This window comes from Ammospiza nelsoni, chromosome 3 (genome assembly GCF_027579445.1).
Source record: "Ammospiza nelsoni isolate bAmmNel1 chromosome 3, bAmmNel1.pri, whole genome shotgun sequence".
Classification (NCBI taxonomy): domain Eukaryota; kingdom Metazoa; phylum Chordata; class Aves; order Passeriformes; family Passerellidae; genus Ammospiza; species Ammospiza nelsoni.
Window position 1 is genome coordinate 34,356,294 of NC_080635.1, and position 16,590 is coordinate 34,372,883.

The 16,590-nt window shown below is 37.7% G+C and overlaps 1 protein-coding gene across 2 annotated transcripts in view; it reads left to right on the plus strand.

The window, feature by feature from the left end:
* The first annotated feature begins 86 nt into the window (after positions 1–86).
* CNST (consortin, connexin sorting protein) overlaps positions 87–16,590 on the plus strand; it is a 45,874-nt gene continuing 29,370 nt past the window's right edge. The window contains exons 1-4 of one of the 2 annotated variants that reach the window (XM_059468769.1): positions 134–203; positions 1,879–1,975; positions 4,233–4,254; positions 13,839–14,276. In XM_059468769.1, the coding sequence (XP_059324752.1) occupies positions 1,973–1,975; positions 4,233–4,254; positions 13,839–14,276 (463 nt within the window). In that variant the 5' untranslated portion in view covers positions 134–203; positions 1,879–1,972. Of the gene's footprint in view, positions 204–1,878; positions 1,976–4,232; positions 4,255–13,838; positions 14,277–16,590 lie in introns of both variants that reach the window. The other variant, XM_059468770.1, reaches the window with a different exon arrangement.

The window sequence follows — 16,590 nt, forward strand, 5'->3', positions numbered from 1 at the left end:
CGCGGCAACCGGGGCGTCACTTCCTCCTGTGCCCGGCCTTCCAGCGCGCTTCCGCTCCGCCGGCGGAGCGCTCCCCGCCCGCCGCCCGCCCTCTCTATGGTGCCCGCCCCGCACCGCCGGCAGCCTGCGGCAGCACCAGCCCCCGCGCCTCCACGCCATGCCGACTGGCGGGTCCCGGCCGCCCGAGCCGCCGCGGAGCTGAGGTGAGCTGACAGCGGCTTCTCCGCAGGGGGAGGAGGAAGGGAAGATGCGATGCTTCCCCGGTGCCGCGCACCGCCGCCGCCTTCTGCTTGTGTCGGCCGCCGCCGGGCGGTCCGGGGCGGGCTGGGGCCGCCGGGCGGGCGGCGGGAAGGAGCCGGTGCCGGGCGGGCTGGGCCGGGGCGGGCAGGCGGCGGTGCCGCGGCTCCCGGGCCCGGCGCGGTGCCCCCCGAGCGGAGCTGGGCAGGGCTGGGCTCGGGAGGCGGTCGGGCCGGCGGCAGCGCTGTGCCGGGCGCCCGTGCAGCGATGTGTGCGCTCCGTGTGTCGGTGGAGTCCCAGGAGCTACGTATTTAGTTTGAGGTTTGCCTGGGTGTTTCGCGGGAGTCTTTGATCTCCGCGTCTGCAGCTAAATAGTCACTTCGGGACTCGGTTGTTTGTGTCGCCCTGCCGCTCTCAGCAGGTGCAGGATCCTGCTCCGGCCGATCTCCGGCATCGCTCCTTGCCGGCTTCCCTCTGCTCCATACCTTGTTGCAATTACCCTGTCATTTTCGATAGCAGTGACGTTGTCCTTTCGGCAACGTCCCCGATGCCTGAACGAGAAATAACTTTAGGATCATCTTCAAGACGTTGTCAAGTTTTGCCAAACTGGAGTTCATCCTTCAGGGATGCTGTGCCAAAACCTGTCAGTGGCAGGAGAGTGGCCGCAGTGTGATGGGGGAAGGGAGAGAGAATCCTTCCAAACGTGTTTCCCTGCTCCCTGTCTCGTTTGTGCAGAAGGCAGGAGAGATCTGGCAATCACAGCGTACACCTGGTCTTCAAATTAATGGCTCAGAAGCAGACTTTCTGTATGATTTCCTGCAAATTGGTTAATTTCATGTGTCTTGTTTTTCTGCGTTTGAATTGAGAAATTGACACTTCCCTACTTACTAAACAAAGTCGTTTTGTTTGGTATATCACTCAAAAACAGAAATTGGGATAGAAAATTGTGCCTTTGTTGTTGTGTTTTGGGGGGACCTACACGTGGCATGAAGAAGGGCTGGGCTGAATCTAGAGAAATGCCTTAGCAAATGCAGCAGTCCTTCAACTCTGCAATTTATTTTTAAATACTTAGCTTTTTTATACTGAGTGCTGTAATAGTTTTCCCTGTGCCTTAAGGGAAATGGACAGATTGTTCTGCTGGATGATGGGATAGACCTCAATCCATTTTTAAACTGGACTTTATGTTTTAATAGCTTTTTCCCTCTCTTACTAATTAGTCTGATAATTCAGTAATTTGTAGGACTTTTAGAACATCAATCAGAACTTGGTTTTCTTAGAGCAAGTGTCTAGTAATGTCCTAATTCAGCATTCCTTGTCAAAATTTATTGACAGCTATGGCCACAGAAAAGTTAGCTATAGTTTTAAGCTCAATTAATGAATTTTGGAAGTTTTTGTTGTCAGTTGGAGGACTCAGGAGTGCTAGGGCCATCTTTGAATGGGCTGTTCAGAGCAACTGAGATTATTCAAAGGAGTGTTTGCTAATAAAAGCCAAATGACAAAATGCCCTGACAAGTCTTCATACACTACAAATTATACACTTTTCTTCACAACTTTATTTATTTTAGCTTAGTACTTGCCTGGATGAACCACATGTCTCTGTGGGCTAAACTCATGGTTTGATTTTTTTTTTCCCCCTGCTAGAACTGCTAGATATATGCTGAATCTTTCATGCATAAAGGACTACCTCTTTATGACCTGCTCACTATCTTTGACAAACTGATGAAACCATAGCAAAATGGTAAGTTTTTAACTTTTTTAAAATTTATTTAGAAATTACAATGTAGAAAATTGTTTAATATATTGAAGTGTATCACAGGGAGTCTTGAACAGTTATTTTTACATTATGGTTGATTGCGATACATGTTTTCTAGTTTAATCCAGCTATCACCACATGCAAATGTTTGAATTTACAGTCTTACCTCATACAGCCTTATGCCTTTGTAATTTATTTGCATTGTTGAGTGCTCTGGAATTGTTTCCTTCTAATTATTGTTTCCTGAAATAAATCAGAGGGAATCAAGAGGGTTACCTGTTCTATTGGATTCCAGTCTATGCTTGAACCAAAAGAGCTCATTAGTTGTATAGGTCAAAAGGATAGTAAAAACATTTGATTTTTTTTTCAATGGTTCTAAATACCTTTTGCATTTACCTTTATTTGGCTCAATTTAAAGCTTATTTTTCAAGTTAATATTATAGCATTAGTCTTTTAGTATTATTTTGCTATGTTGCAACCACCTAGCCTTAGGAAATATTGGCAATTGTTTCTAAGTAAGGGTGAAAATTGCAGAAGTACCTGGATCTTGATCTCAATTTTTCAAACTCTTATGCCCTTGCTTCATTTTAAGTACAAATTTGGCAGAATTTCTGTCTTCCACAAAAAGAACCTGATGAGTATGTCAACGGAAATTTGCATGATGGTATTTTTTCCTTGTCCTCCTAGTGGATACTTAGTGTCCTCTAAGAATACAGATTAAGTTTGAAAGGTTTACATGTTACCGAATACCACCTCTAATGTGACTTTTAGGAAAAGCTTTCAACAGAAATAAAAGAAGCTCTTACAATAGAGCTGAAAGAATCACTTAAGCCTATTTGCTTCAGTAATGTGAAAATAAAATAATCTGCTACATGCTTGAGTTGACAGAAATGTCTCTGCTTTGCTGAGATGCAGGATGCTGCAGAATTCATTTACTTTGTTAAGCATACTTGAATAAGTTTGTTGTAATGCTTGGTTGGTGACCAAGGAAAATAGTAGAAGGAGTGGTGAGAGATTTTTTCAAAAATGCTGTAAGCACTGCACATTCAGGAAAAGAGTCTCTAGGAAGAATTACTTCTTAAAAACCTATCAGAGAGTAGCCTCATTCTTTTGTCATATTTTCTTGCCATTGCTGTCCCCCGCTCCAAGCCCATATATGCAAAAGGAAATCTCCCAAGAACGGAAGTAGCATTTAATCCAATGCCACAATCTGGTTTGAGATCCAGTGAGTTTGCAGCCTGTGGGTTTTGTTGGACATCTTCCTTTGAAGTGAAATCTGCCTTTATAAGGAGGTCAGGCAGTTTTGTATTTAGAGCTGTTACAGTCTATAAACCTTAACTTACTGCTTTCCTACATGTCCTCTGTTGACAATTAAAAATGGCTTGACATTTGGATGGGGGACAGTGGCTAGGGAGTGGGGGCAGTTTTGCAGTTTGGCCTATTAGTAGAAAGGGAAATTAGAATCCAAGGTTCCTTGGACGCTCGCCTGCTCCATGTGACAATGTAGATTCCAGCCCAGCACTGAAAACCTGATTAATAGGAAGTTGCTGTCCATTAAAAGTCTGTTAGATCAATTGTGCAGATCACTGGAGAGTGGCTGCCTAGGTACCAATTAAGTGAAAAACTATCAAGTCAGTTCTCCTTTGAGATAGTTTCTAAGCACTAGGTGTGAAGTCATGTATGCTAGAATAAGGTTATCTGAATAAAATGTTAAACCACTCCTTTGCTATTTTTCTTATGTAATACCATGCTGTTTAATAGGAAAGCTTTCTCATACCAGGTGCAGATTGGCTTTGCAGCCTTACAAACACTGCAGCAAAGTTCACAGCTGACAAAAGAACCATTCAGAACAAAAGTAAACATTTTTGAAATTATCTGGTGCCTTGAAATCTGTCCCTGTTGATGCTAACAACAGTGTCCATGTTTTATTTCCCTTCTAATGAACACTAAGCAATATTTTTGACATTTTTAGCGGAGGGGTGAAGGGTTTTGTAGTGTGAAGATGGTTGCGTAAGCTGTGTATTATAAGGCGTTTTGGCAGGGTTACAAATTTCTCACTCTGTACTTTGTCTGTGTGTACAGAGAATCTCAGTCCCTAGGGCTATCAATCTGGCATCTTTCATCAGCACTAAATTTACTGCAAATATTTTTTGTGTGCATGCAAAAAAGAAAAGCTCTATTAAACCTTTGTGGGGAGGAGCGAAAACACTCAATAGATGCTTTTTCTGCTTTTTTCTCTCAGAATTTCTCTTCGTTGAATTCTGGTGAGCATGTTCTGCTGACTTAAATTCACTCAGTATGTGTTTGTGTGTCTATCTCATCATAAGTCTTTATCCAGAAGGCTTTTGAAATGTTGCCTTGCTCGAGAGCCTGTCGCACCAAAGATTTTGTTACTTGTCTTTTTCTTATTAATCTACTTACAATATAACGGTGGTGTCTTTGAAACTGTCTGGCTGACTGATAAGGAAAGTGAAATGCTGCTAGTGCCAGAGATTCCGGTAGACAAATTTTGCTGTGTTGTGTGCTTGCTTTTTAGGAACAGAGCTGCTTAGCATGAGTGTGAAGTTTTTTCCACTGCTGTTCCATTACGCTGCTCCACCTGTCCCAAGTGAATTGCTAATGTGTGGCCTTAGAATGTGAGCTTTAGCACTGCTTTTCTCTGTCCATGCCAATGATTTTCTTGGGTTTTTTGTTTGGAACATTAATGTTACACTGGAAGGCAAGTTCAGATAGATGAATTCAGAATATCTTTAAAAAAAGAAAGAACCTAAAAATAATCGTGGTATTTATTTTATTTTCGTAAAATGAGCATGTTAGGAAGACTTTTTAGTTCACTTGATGAATATGTTACTGAAGTATTATGGAAATTCATAATGTACATTTTGGAGGTTCTTTCTTAATGGTTATAACTTGCAATTTTGTGTGCTTTTAGCCTCTGAGTGAGGGCATGATGATCTTATCACTTCAGACCAGCATTTCATTTGGACCTGGATTACAGTTCAGGTGTTGTTCATTTTGTTTTTACAGTTCTACAGTTGACCCAGTTTGGCAAAATAAACAAATCTGGTTGCATCTTGTCCTGAAATTACACATTTGTCAGTTGTTCAGTAATATTTTGGAATTTTCACCGACTCACGTCTTTATTTTATTAAGTGACGTACACCATGCAGAGCTTACACATTTGATCCTAGGAAGATTGCATCTTAGCAAGAGTTGGTATATAAAATTACTCTTTATCCAATGTTGTTTTGGGAGCTGCTTAGTTTCTTACCTGGATTTCTCTTTTTATCCTGGAAGACTGTTGAAGTCTGCTATGTTAACACTGAAATACAACATCATTAACACATGGAGAAATAATAGTCATTCAGTTTCTCTATGGGCTGTTACAGTTCTTCTGTCGTGGAATCATTGAAGCAATCTCACTTTGAGTTTTAAGTGAAATCAGTTTTTACAACTTTACAGTACTGAGTTTTTGTTAATGTTTGTGATAGTGGAGATTTTCTAATGGAAAGCTCTTTTTTAAATAGAAATTACTTGAAGTGACCTTGATCATAGCTTTTTTTAAAGCTGATCTGAAACAAATTAGATCTCTGTTTACAGGCTCAGGTATTACAAGCATTCAAATTCTGCAAGGAGAAACTGGTAACTGTGTTCTTCAGAAAACCTCCCTAAGATCTATTAGTCGAAAGTATGTGTAAATTGTTGGAGACAGCTCATATAGCCAATATCTGTTTACACAATTAGAGCTGAAATGAATTTACCATAATAACTTCCTGTTGAAAGGGGGAGAGTTGAGACAGCACTCAAGGCTAAATTCACCACTGGGGTTAAGTAGTTGCAGCTTCATTAGCTTCAGTCCAGTTACACCAGTGATTAATTTTTTGGGGGCTCTGATTTGCTTAACATAGGTCTCTTACAGCTCATACATGATTAAGTTCTTGCTCGTGCATTTAAGGGCCAAAAGAAGAAAGAAGAAAAAAGACCAGATTAAATGTATTGTACCTCGTTACAGTCCTTGTATGAAATATTTATTTCATAATCTCTCATTGTAATAATCTTTGCTACATCCCTGTGAAGTAAATCAGTACTTTGTGGTTAAGAAGTGCAATAGAGATGATGTAACAGTGTGATGACTTCATGGAGGCGGTTCAGAGCACAGAAGGGATTTGATCTCATTCATTTGTATCTGACACTGAATAATGTAGAAACTAGACCATCCTTCCTTTTGGAAATATAAGGCAAATAGATGCAAGATTTTAATAGAGCTGCTGAGTATTCTGATTTTCTAATGATGACAATTATTAAAGCTCTAACAATTATCTCTATTCTTAATTACCTTCTGGTTGGACCTGAAGGCTTGATAACAGAGGAACTGCAAGTATATAATACTTATGGACAAGAATTGTTTCATAACTTTTATGGACAGCTTTCCATTCTACTTGTGGTTGCTTCTGGACTTGATATGATTTAGGACCTTACTGAATATTTTTTAGTACTAACTTTCTGTGTGTTGATGAGGGCTATAAAACTTGCTTGTCCCTCATCAATATAAAAAATTATGGACTTCAGTCTTACTATGAAATGTAATTCTCAGAAAGTCTTGAACATTCTTCTTTCTTCAGTTGGGCAACTTTTAGATAATTGCCTCATTCTTCTTTGGATTTCAAGGGATCTTTTCTGTTATTTCTGCTTTTTCATATATGTTGAAAATTGTTACCTGAGATCATGAGAGATTTTATATCATATGTTTTTTAGCAACCTCTTATGAGATGGTAGGATCCAACAGCTTTCTCAGGTACTTGGAATGTAAAGATTTGGATAAGAGTGAGTTGAGCTGGTTAATTCTCATAAATATAGTCTGTGGATTTGCAGGACTTTTTTTTCTTTTTTTTTCCTGTTAGGAAAAAGTACCTATCCTAGAAAAAATGCATAAATTTGTCTAGTAGGAAGCTTTTCATTTTTGTTATGCTTTCTAATCAAACTTGTGCACATGTTCTGAAGTGTAACAAAAATCGGAGAGTTCTTCAATTAGAAAGAAAATTTGAAAATCAAAAAAGGCAAATTACTACTTTTCAGAAGACTTAAAAGGAGGTTCATGCATCCCAAGGCAAGACCAGTTACTCATAGGTTATTCCTGAACAACATTTGTCTAGACTGTTTATAAAAGAGCTGCAATGATGAGAGTTCTCCATTCTCCTAAAGCAGTCTGGTCTACTGCCTTTTCTACCATATCTCTACCCAAGACATGTTCTGGTGTTTTGCTGCAGACAAGAAAAAAAACCTGAACACATCAAATGGTTGGTTACTTTTTGTTCTTGTAGATTCAGTCAAATTTGTTCTAGTGGAGCTTGAAACCCAAAACTTTTTAGACACTTTGGGGACTCATCATTGTGTATTTTGAGTGCTGACAAAGAGGCTGTTTGTGTGAAATTTTTGAGACAACTGTCATATGTTCTACTAAAAGCTACTATTTGTTTCCAGACAAACCTCTTGTATTTGGCTACATGAGTGAAACATATTTTTAAAGTAATGTTAAATGTGGAATAGTAGATTATGGCTGGCAGTATGTTTATCGTTGTTTATTGAAACTGTGAATAAGCAGTATGACTAGGAAGCTTAGAAGTTGAAAATAGCATGTGAAACTTCCTCTTTAAACCTCACTATTCCTGCTGTTTATGGATGTGAGGATTGTTGTGCCTTTAAATGCCACTGCCACTTGAGAAATGTCACTTCAGTGTCAGAAAGTACAAAACCACCAAAGTGCTCATGCTGAGACATTTTTGTAAATTCAATGAAATTAGATAAACCACCCTGGTATCTGAATACTTCTTGAAGGAAAGCAGACTTAATGCATTTGAAAAAACAGACCTGTTAATCCGTGTATCTGACACAGAAGAAGAAAGCACATATTTTTACCCCTCATATGTTTTTTTTTTCCCAAGCCAAGCAGGGCAAACTGAGCAGGAGGACATTAATGAGATTCTCTCATGTGAGACTGCCCAGTAAAAGGGTTGTACATCAGTCTGTCAATTGAAGTGATAAACTTCCAGTGAGTCCATGGTATAAGACAGCACAACAGCATGGGGTGTGTTTTTCTGCAGAGGTGTCAGGTTGGATAATGGAAGCATACATATGAATATCTTTTTTTCCCTTCCTTTAGAAACAGCAGCGTTCCAACTATTATATTTCACATAAAACACAATGCAGAGCAGAATTCTGTTAGCTGGAATTGGTCTGGCTTTGTGAGATGATCACAGGAACATGAATTGCCTATCACCTTTGTCTGCTGCTATTTCTTTCTGTTGCAAATTCTGTGCTGGTCAAGCACATCTTCAGCAACTTGTACTTTTCTTGTTGTGGTGAGGCAAGGGCACTCTGGTGATAACATTCCAGGCTTCTTTAGGTGTATCTTGGCTTCCACATGAAGAAGCAAACAGTTGTAGAGAAGTTGCATTTGCACTTCTCTAAAGAACATATGTGCTCTTTGTTTACTAGCTCCTGTAACAGCATAGTAGACATCATCCTTTTCCTTACAAGCTAATGAACTCCTAATGCTATGCTGTATGTCGTTTTTACATAGTGTCATGTAGATAGTGGGTCATTAGAGTTTCCCCCACCCATCACTGAATCTTCATTTTGGTATTAAATATAAATGTTCATAGAATGGGATTAACCTTTTTCTTTCTATGTAGATGTTAATGGGCAGTAAGAATAATTTCTAGTGTATGTTTTGATTGTGTATGGTCATGATAGTTTTCACATTGGTTTTTATTAATTCATAGAAGATTATTTATCAGTATGAAAAGAGATACATCACAAGGTAATACTTAAATGATAGTATCTTTCCACCAGCTATCAGAAAGATCAACAGATTAATTCTTAAGAAATATCTGGATTACATTTAGCTACTCTTTAAATTTTAGTGTTTCTGCAGTTTTCCTCTTTTTGTTCTAATGGTAGAAGCACCAACTCTGTAAACATAATGATTTTTTAAAACTATTTGTTTCATTTTCATGGAATCAATTTTGTTTGAGCTTTTTTTTTCCTCTAGGACTTGTAAAGCTGCTTGTATTTAAGTAAAAAAGTGTGTGTATGAAGATACTAAAACCCCTGCAACAATAAAGAAAACCAAATTCCTTGAATACTAGTTAGTGCCTATTTTTTACCTGTCCTTAAACCTGAGACTTGCTGGATTTCTCCTTTAAAATGATGGGGATTCCACAACATCTCTAGACAGTCTGTTTGGTTGTTTACACAGAGACCTTTTTTAGAATTAATTGCTATTGCCAGATGAAGTGCTGACCCTTCCTTTCTAAAACTTTTCTCTTGCTGGGATCCAGGTTCTCTTGTGTACATCTTGTTCTGTGTATATGGTGCACAAAAACCCCCCCGTGATTGTAATTGAATAGTGCCTGGTAGACCATAATGATTTCTCTTGTGCATGTAACACTTGCTGTATTATATCTCAGGAGAAAAAGAAAGCTTGGACTCATGGTCAGTTTTCTGTCTGGTATCTCTTTGAGATGCTTTTCATCATAACAGAATGACTAGTTAATCCCTATTTCAGATAAATTTGCTTATTTATTTCAAAAGTTTGGGGATATTCTGTTTGTGTTAGTGAATTTTATGTTATTCCTTTTGGAGCACTTATTGCTACAATCAATTTTTAATTAAATCCCCAAAAGCGCTTATAACTGCTTGTAACTGCAGACTATACTGCTGTTGTCATTTATCATCAAAGTTAATGAAATTATTGCATAGAAGCAAACTGGAAACCAATCTGAAATGCTCATTCATTCTGAATAGAGCAGTGTTGGTGATATAGTAGGGAAGCTGATTTTCAAAGAATTAAAATATTAAATCTCTTTAATTAATACAGAAAAATAAATGGCATGAGAAAGAGAAAATAGTGACTTTGGCAGAAGAGCTATATGAAGTCAATCAAATGGAATAAAAATCCAGTTTGATGTAAACTTTTCAAATATTAGAAGAAACAGCGTTGTGGTCTGGATTGTTCTGTAAGATACATCCAAGATCAGTAAATGAAATACTACACTCAATGTTCAGTAAACATTCACAGAGCCCACCAGCTGTTCAGGATAAAGGAGCTGTTAGCATGAAAGGTTAAGGGGCCTGGTGGTGTTTGTGATTTTGTTTTGGTTTTAATGCCCTCTTCAAATTTTAACCATGACAAGTCAGGAGTGATCCCTCTTCCTACTACCTTTTATTTTTCTCCCCCAAACAGCTATATTTAAGGTTATGTTTCCATAGTAAGGATAGATGGAAAAAAGCGAGCAACTGAAAACCTTGTCAAAATTATATTAAGTAGTATGAAATACATGAAAGGGAACACTGATGAGCATGGGCCTTGTAAAACTGAAGCAATTTTTCTAATGTATATACTGTTTGTACTAAAGGAAACAAACATACAAGTAATTTCTTCAATACAGACTTTTAGCCACTTGACAAATATTTTCCATTTTATTTGTGCTATAATCACCATGATTACATGTGCCAATTGTATGAATCTGTGTAGCAACTGAAGCACTTTTATTCATCAAATAACAAATAACAAACACCTTTAACAAAGGTCAGCACAATTCTACTCAGCATTAGCTTTTATTTCAATTTTGGGCAACCAGTGAAGGGAGGAAAAATGGGCCTATGAAGAAACAAACATTTTTTATTAACATGTTGTTTGTGTTTACAATTCATTTCAGTGGCAAAACAGTAAATACAGGAACAGCATGTTAATGGTCTTTTAAATGTAGTTTAAATCACAAGGGACTTTAATTTTTATTTCTAAATAAGTGTTTCTACTTTTGTTTTTAGACAGAGCTAAATTTCATTCTCACAGGATTTAGATTCACTTTGATACCTGCCTAGTGCCTTGGTAAACTCAAAAGGAATTGCAAATAGCAGCATGGAAAATCAAGAAGGTAAAAAATTTCAACTGGGAAATACTTTTAAAAGATCAAGGGCAGGGGTGTTCTAAATTCCTTGAACTAGCTCTTTTTGAGTTTTCATTCTCTAAGGAGTCCTAAGGGTTGTAGAAAGGAATAGATTTTCAGGGCTACTTTTATTTGGAGAAATACTGCGTTTCAAGCAATAACCAAGAAATGTTGTGCTTTCCAGCTTCTCAGCTACAGAGGGACTATCGCTTCAGCCAAATGTTCAGAGGAAGTGAGTTAACATTTTCCATCAGAATGTCAGCTTCTTCTACAGCAAATATCACTTGTCAAAAGCATCTTTTCTCATTTTTCGCAATCAAATAGGAAACACTTTGTTCAAATCCATTTGTATTTCTCTTTGCTGGCTGTTGAAAGGATAAATGGTTTTCTACGGATAGAGGCAAGGCAGTGGTGGTAGGACATTCTGATTTTTTGATTATTGCTGTTAAAATGAATTCCTCATTGGGTTTGGGCAATTTACTTCAACCTCTTTTGATGCATCATTTGATCTATGAGCTGGAGAAAGCAGCAGTAGTTATTATTTCATGTGGCAGAAACACTAAAATGTGAACCTTTCAAAGATAATACTGTTTGGGATTATTTTTTTAGTGCTTTAGAACAGGTATCAATAAATCAGCATAACTGTAGTATGGGTGTCTACTAATATCTAGTTCTGATTCTTTCTGCTCTGATTAAAATTCTGTCCTCCTCTTAACCTGAAATTTTTTGTTTAATTCTCTTTGAGAGAAAATTGCTTGATTAAGGAGCATCCTTCTAGTGAACAGATGCGTTTTCCAGAGAAGCCCTCGGTATCTTCTTAGAGTTCCTTTTGTCTTTCTGGTGCTCAAGGAAAATCAATTATCACCTAATGTGGCTGCCAAAGGAAAATGCAACTTTCATCTCTATGTACAATTCATAATTCTTCTAGACTAGGATAGAATATTTCCATGGGAAGGGACCCACTTTTATCACCTTGACCAACTGCCTGAGCAGCTTAGGGCTGACCGAAAGTTAAAGTGTGTTGCAAAGAGCATTGTCCAAATGCCTCTTAGATGCTGGGTGCCCACCTCTCTAGGAAGCCTGTTCCAGTGTTTGACCACACCCTTAGTAAAGAAATGCTTCCTGATGTCCAGCCTGACTTTCCCTGGTGCTGCTTATGTTTTAGAGTAGGCAGTCCTTTTTGTTAGACTGGTATGGCTGGAAGTGGTTAGCCAGTTCTTCAGGTTGGAGGCAGAGATGGAATTGTCCTGGGTGGTGCTGGCTTTTGCTTTTGTATTGCCCAGCTGCTGGCGGCTTGTTGCTCTCTGTGTGCTTCTCTGGAACTCCTCACCATCTATTTAACCAGGCCTGTACTCTGTGTGCTTGTTTGTGAGCGTGTTGTTGGAGACAGTGTCAAAAGCCAGTCACAGTAAATCACATCCATTATTCCACCTTCTTCTGCCAAGCAAGTCAGTGTTTTGTAGAAGCACAACTTACCCATCATAAATCCATGCTGACTGCACTTGATGACCACCTTATCCTTCAGATGTTTGAAAATGCTTTCTGGGCTAACTTGCTGTAATAGCTTCCAAGGATTGAGGTGAGGTAGAGCGGCCTGTAGCTCCCTAAATCCTTCTTCTTGTGCCTAAGATAGCAGTGATGTTTTCTTTTTCTTTTCTTTTTTTTTTTTTCCCCTCGGTCCTTTTAGCAGCAATGAAATTTATGAAGGAATAATTTGGGGAAAATCACTTTATTAATCTTTGTCAGAAATATGTTTCTATGTTTGAAGGAAAGCTTACTTATTCTTTGGAATTTTTTTCCATTTTTGTGCAACTAATTCTTCTATCAAGTAAAATGAAAGAGTATCTTGCAAATTTACCAAGTGTGTATTTCATGTACTCAACTTGTGTATACCATGAGTTAAGAAAGCCTGGTGAAAACAGGTATCCTAGAATGTAATTTCATTTAGAGCAAAGTATAGGAAGCTGCTGTAGGAGGCTTACCTAAGCTCTTCTGTTGTAGAAGAGTGCTTGCTGGTTCTTGGCTTCACTATTCAAAACGTGAGCTACATCTAGTGAGATGTACATAATGGAGCTGTTATTCGGGTGTATGGTTGCTAAATTAAAGAGCAGTATTGCCGTGCTGCTAAAGGCTAAAGATAGGAACTGATACAACAATGCTCCTGTAACATGTAGGTCTTCTGCTAAGTTACTCTTTTTTTGTTCCCCGTGAATGTGTCTAATTGCAGGATTGATTGGAGTTGCACCTTCACAAAAAGGGAAAATTGACTCCTGCTGAGAGTAGGTGGGGGTTTTGGTTTTTTATCAACAAACCATCTGCTTCTGTGTATACTGAACACATGTTGAATGTTTTCTTGAAAATAATGTGACAATTGAGGCAATAAACAAGTCCTACTTCCATCTAATTCTGATAACACAATCTATCTGCAAGTTTGATCTGATACCATCACTGACAGAATTAAAAGTCGTTCTACTTTTATTCCTCCCTGGTTTTTTTTTATTTCAGGCAAACTATGATCTTACATGACAAGAATGCTTTTGTTTTAGCCATGGATTTAAAGGGGGGGGGGGAGGGGGACGTGAGGTGGCTTCTGTTTATCTTTTTGTTTTTCTCATTACCTCAGCTGTAACAACAGGAGCACTGTTGTAAAGATCAGCTGTGTTTTTGCTCAGGTAACTAGAACAGTTATAATTGGATAAAAATACAACTTTATAGGGTTTTTTTGTATGTAAATATCCCCTATGCTAAGACTTTAAGTGAGTCAGTGAATGAAAGAAATTCCCCTTATTTTTAAGCTGTATCACTCTGCTAATGTGAGTCTTTATTGGCTGGCACTGGCTGACATTATTTATCTGTTATACTATACCTATTGTAAATGATTATATTTTATATTTTAGGTGTAAAAATATCTAGGGGGAGATTAAGTGGTTCAAGAAGTAGCGCTCTAATGGATGACAGAGACTTTCCACCAAATGATCTGCAAATAGACTCAAAGGACAGTCTTCCTGCTAACTACAGGGTGGAAAGTTTGGCATCTCATTTGATTCCTTCAGCTGATGAAAATGAAAATCAACTTGACAGTGATGGGAATGAAGTTCTGACCAGTAGTAGCATTGCTATGGGACGACAGGATAAAGGTGAACAGGATAACATCAATAATAATGAGAATATGGACAGTGGAGACTGGATCCCAAGCTGCAAGGAAAGTGAGACTGAGAGAAGATCTGTAAATGTCCATATGGACCCTCAGCTGGAGGAAAAGCCTGTCACAGAAAAACAGCCAGGTGGAAAAAGAAGTCCAAGAAGCAAAAGAAGCTCCAATAAAAAATCTAAAGGTACTTCATTTAAAATTCTTTTGTTCTGTTTATTTCAGAAGTAACACTGTAGCTTAAATTTGTGAGCTAATAAGAAATCTATATTAGGTGTTGTACTAATTATTTTTAGCATTTCATCAAAGGTTTGGTGGGTTTTGGTTTGTTTTACCTTTTTTTTCCCCAGAACTCCTACTAGTCTTCAATCAGATTCAACTCTACGTGTTTTCACCCTCTGTATTTTAAACAGTGGCTGTGTAGCAAATGTGACACACCAAGTAAACAGGAGTAGAGGGAGGTACACAGTGTCAGTATGGAAACTGGGCTGGTGTCCAAATCAGAATGGACAGAAATTCTGGCATTACGGTTTTGCTCATTTGAACATCATGGTTGAGTGCAACATTTTGGTGTCCTGATCCCATGTCAACATTTGAAATTTGGCTAGGAGAACCACATAGTTTGATCTTTCCCTACTGTTGTAAAATTTACATACATTTTTCAAAGCTTACCAGATAGGCCTAGGTTGTGTGTTTTGGGTAGCAAACTGTTTAAAAATGTGTTCCTACCAATTTTTGAGTTTTCTTTAGATATTTTGGATGTGAATTGGATAAGGCAAATGTAATGTTTATTGCATGTTCTCATTTGAAATTCTTCTTCCCTTTTTGAAGGAGTGGGATTTAGTGTAACAGAATGTGTTATGTTAGGTTTTTGCCATACATTCTAAAGCTTATGTGTCATAGTGCTGTATATATTAATTAAAATCAGTATGTTTCATCCACAGGTTTCTTTGAAAGAACAGCTGATTCATGTATGCTTTTTTCCATGCATTTTAAATTAAATAATTTTCAAATATTATTTTTCTCCTAAATGGCAAGTATTTTGTGACCTAATTGGAAAACTGATTTTAAGGGATTATAGACAAGGTAAAGACAGGAAAGGAAGGAAGCCTTGCATTCCATATCTTGTACAAATAGGCAAAATCTGAAAAGAAAAATTATATTTTTTAGTAGAGAAAAGAGCAAAGAGCATTCTGAAATCTGTTATTACAGGGAGAGTGATTTCTCAATAACTTTCTCCAGCTCTTATTGAGTAGGTTTATTTCAACTGTAGATTTAAGTTTTATTAACAGAATAAAATAATTAAAATAAGATTGGCAGAAGTAATGGAGAACCAGTCATCTGTATGATGGGAATAACAAAAACCAATTTGATGAAAAGTTATACATTCATGTTGACATAGGTATCTGAAGCACAGTAAGAGGAAGAAAAGGAAAAAACTCACCTAAACACTAGAAGTTAAACGTGGCTCAAATTCTTTCTCCATTACTTTGTATTCCTGTTGAATGAACTCATGCAGAAATACTGGAAAATTAGCTGTCCGCAGTAGATTGAAGCTTTAAGACAAAATTTAGAATCCTGAAAATATAGAGGATTTCATGGATAAACCTGGCAATGTAGAAAACCATACAAGAGAACATCCTGTCTGAAAAACTCTTTGTTGAATTCTTAGGAATAAACGCTTGTTACTTTATTAGTAAACAACCCTGATTGTTAGAGAGGAAGATCAAAATATGAAATTAAATTGTATCTCCCATTGTTTATGGCCTAATATACATTTAGTAATTTTTTCGATACTCTCACGTGATGTTTCTTCTGTTTTCACAAAATGCAGTTGACTGTGTCAATTTCTTGATGTTGCAAGTGTCCTTATTTTAGTGGCAATTTTCCATTTAATTTCCAGCACCAGCTATTTTAAATGATCCCTGAATATCTCATTACACCCTCTACATAAAGGTCCAAACTAGCTTTCTCCTCCTTATACCAACTCAGAGTTAAAGGAGAGAATAATCAAATAGATGGGAAGATTCCTGAGTGGGTGACAGTGGGAGCACCACACAAGCAAGCTGGAATATCAAACTAAATACTCTCATGGCATGTATTGTTGCAATTTTTATAAAAAAATATTTTCAACTGTTGAGAAATCATGGATGAGTTACTTTGACTCATAACTAAGGAAGAGATTTATGAATATTTTTCTCTATAAGCACACCTGCTATGATTGCTGTTAAATGTTGCCATTCTAAAAAAGATGACATTTGACTTCAAAAGCACGTTGTTCGTATTCCTCTTCTTGCTAGTGACTAAAACTAAAGCAATTTATGTAGAAAATTACATTTTAGTCATCTTTGTCTACTTCTGACTTGCCTCAGCAGGATATTGGTGATCATTAAAGAAGCCAGTCTATTTCTCTCAACATGTTTATACTTTAAAAGAAAGAACAAGTACTCGTACTTGCAATGTGTCTGAAACCCTCTAAATAGTTGTTTGTGAAGAATAAA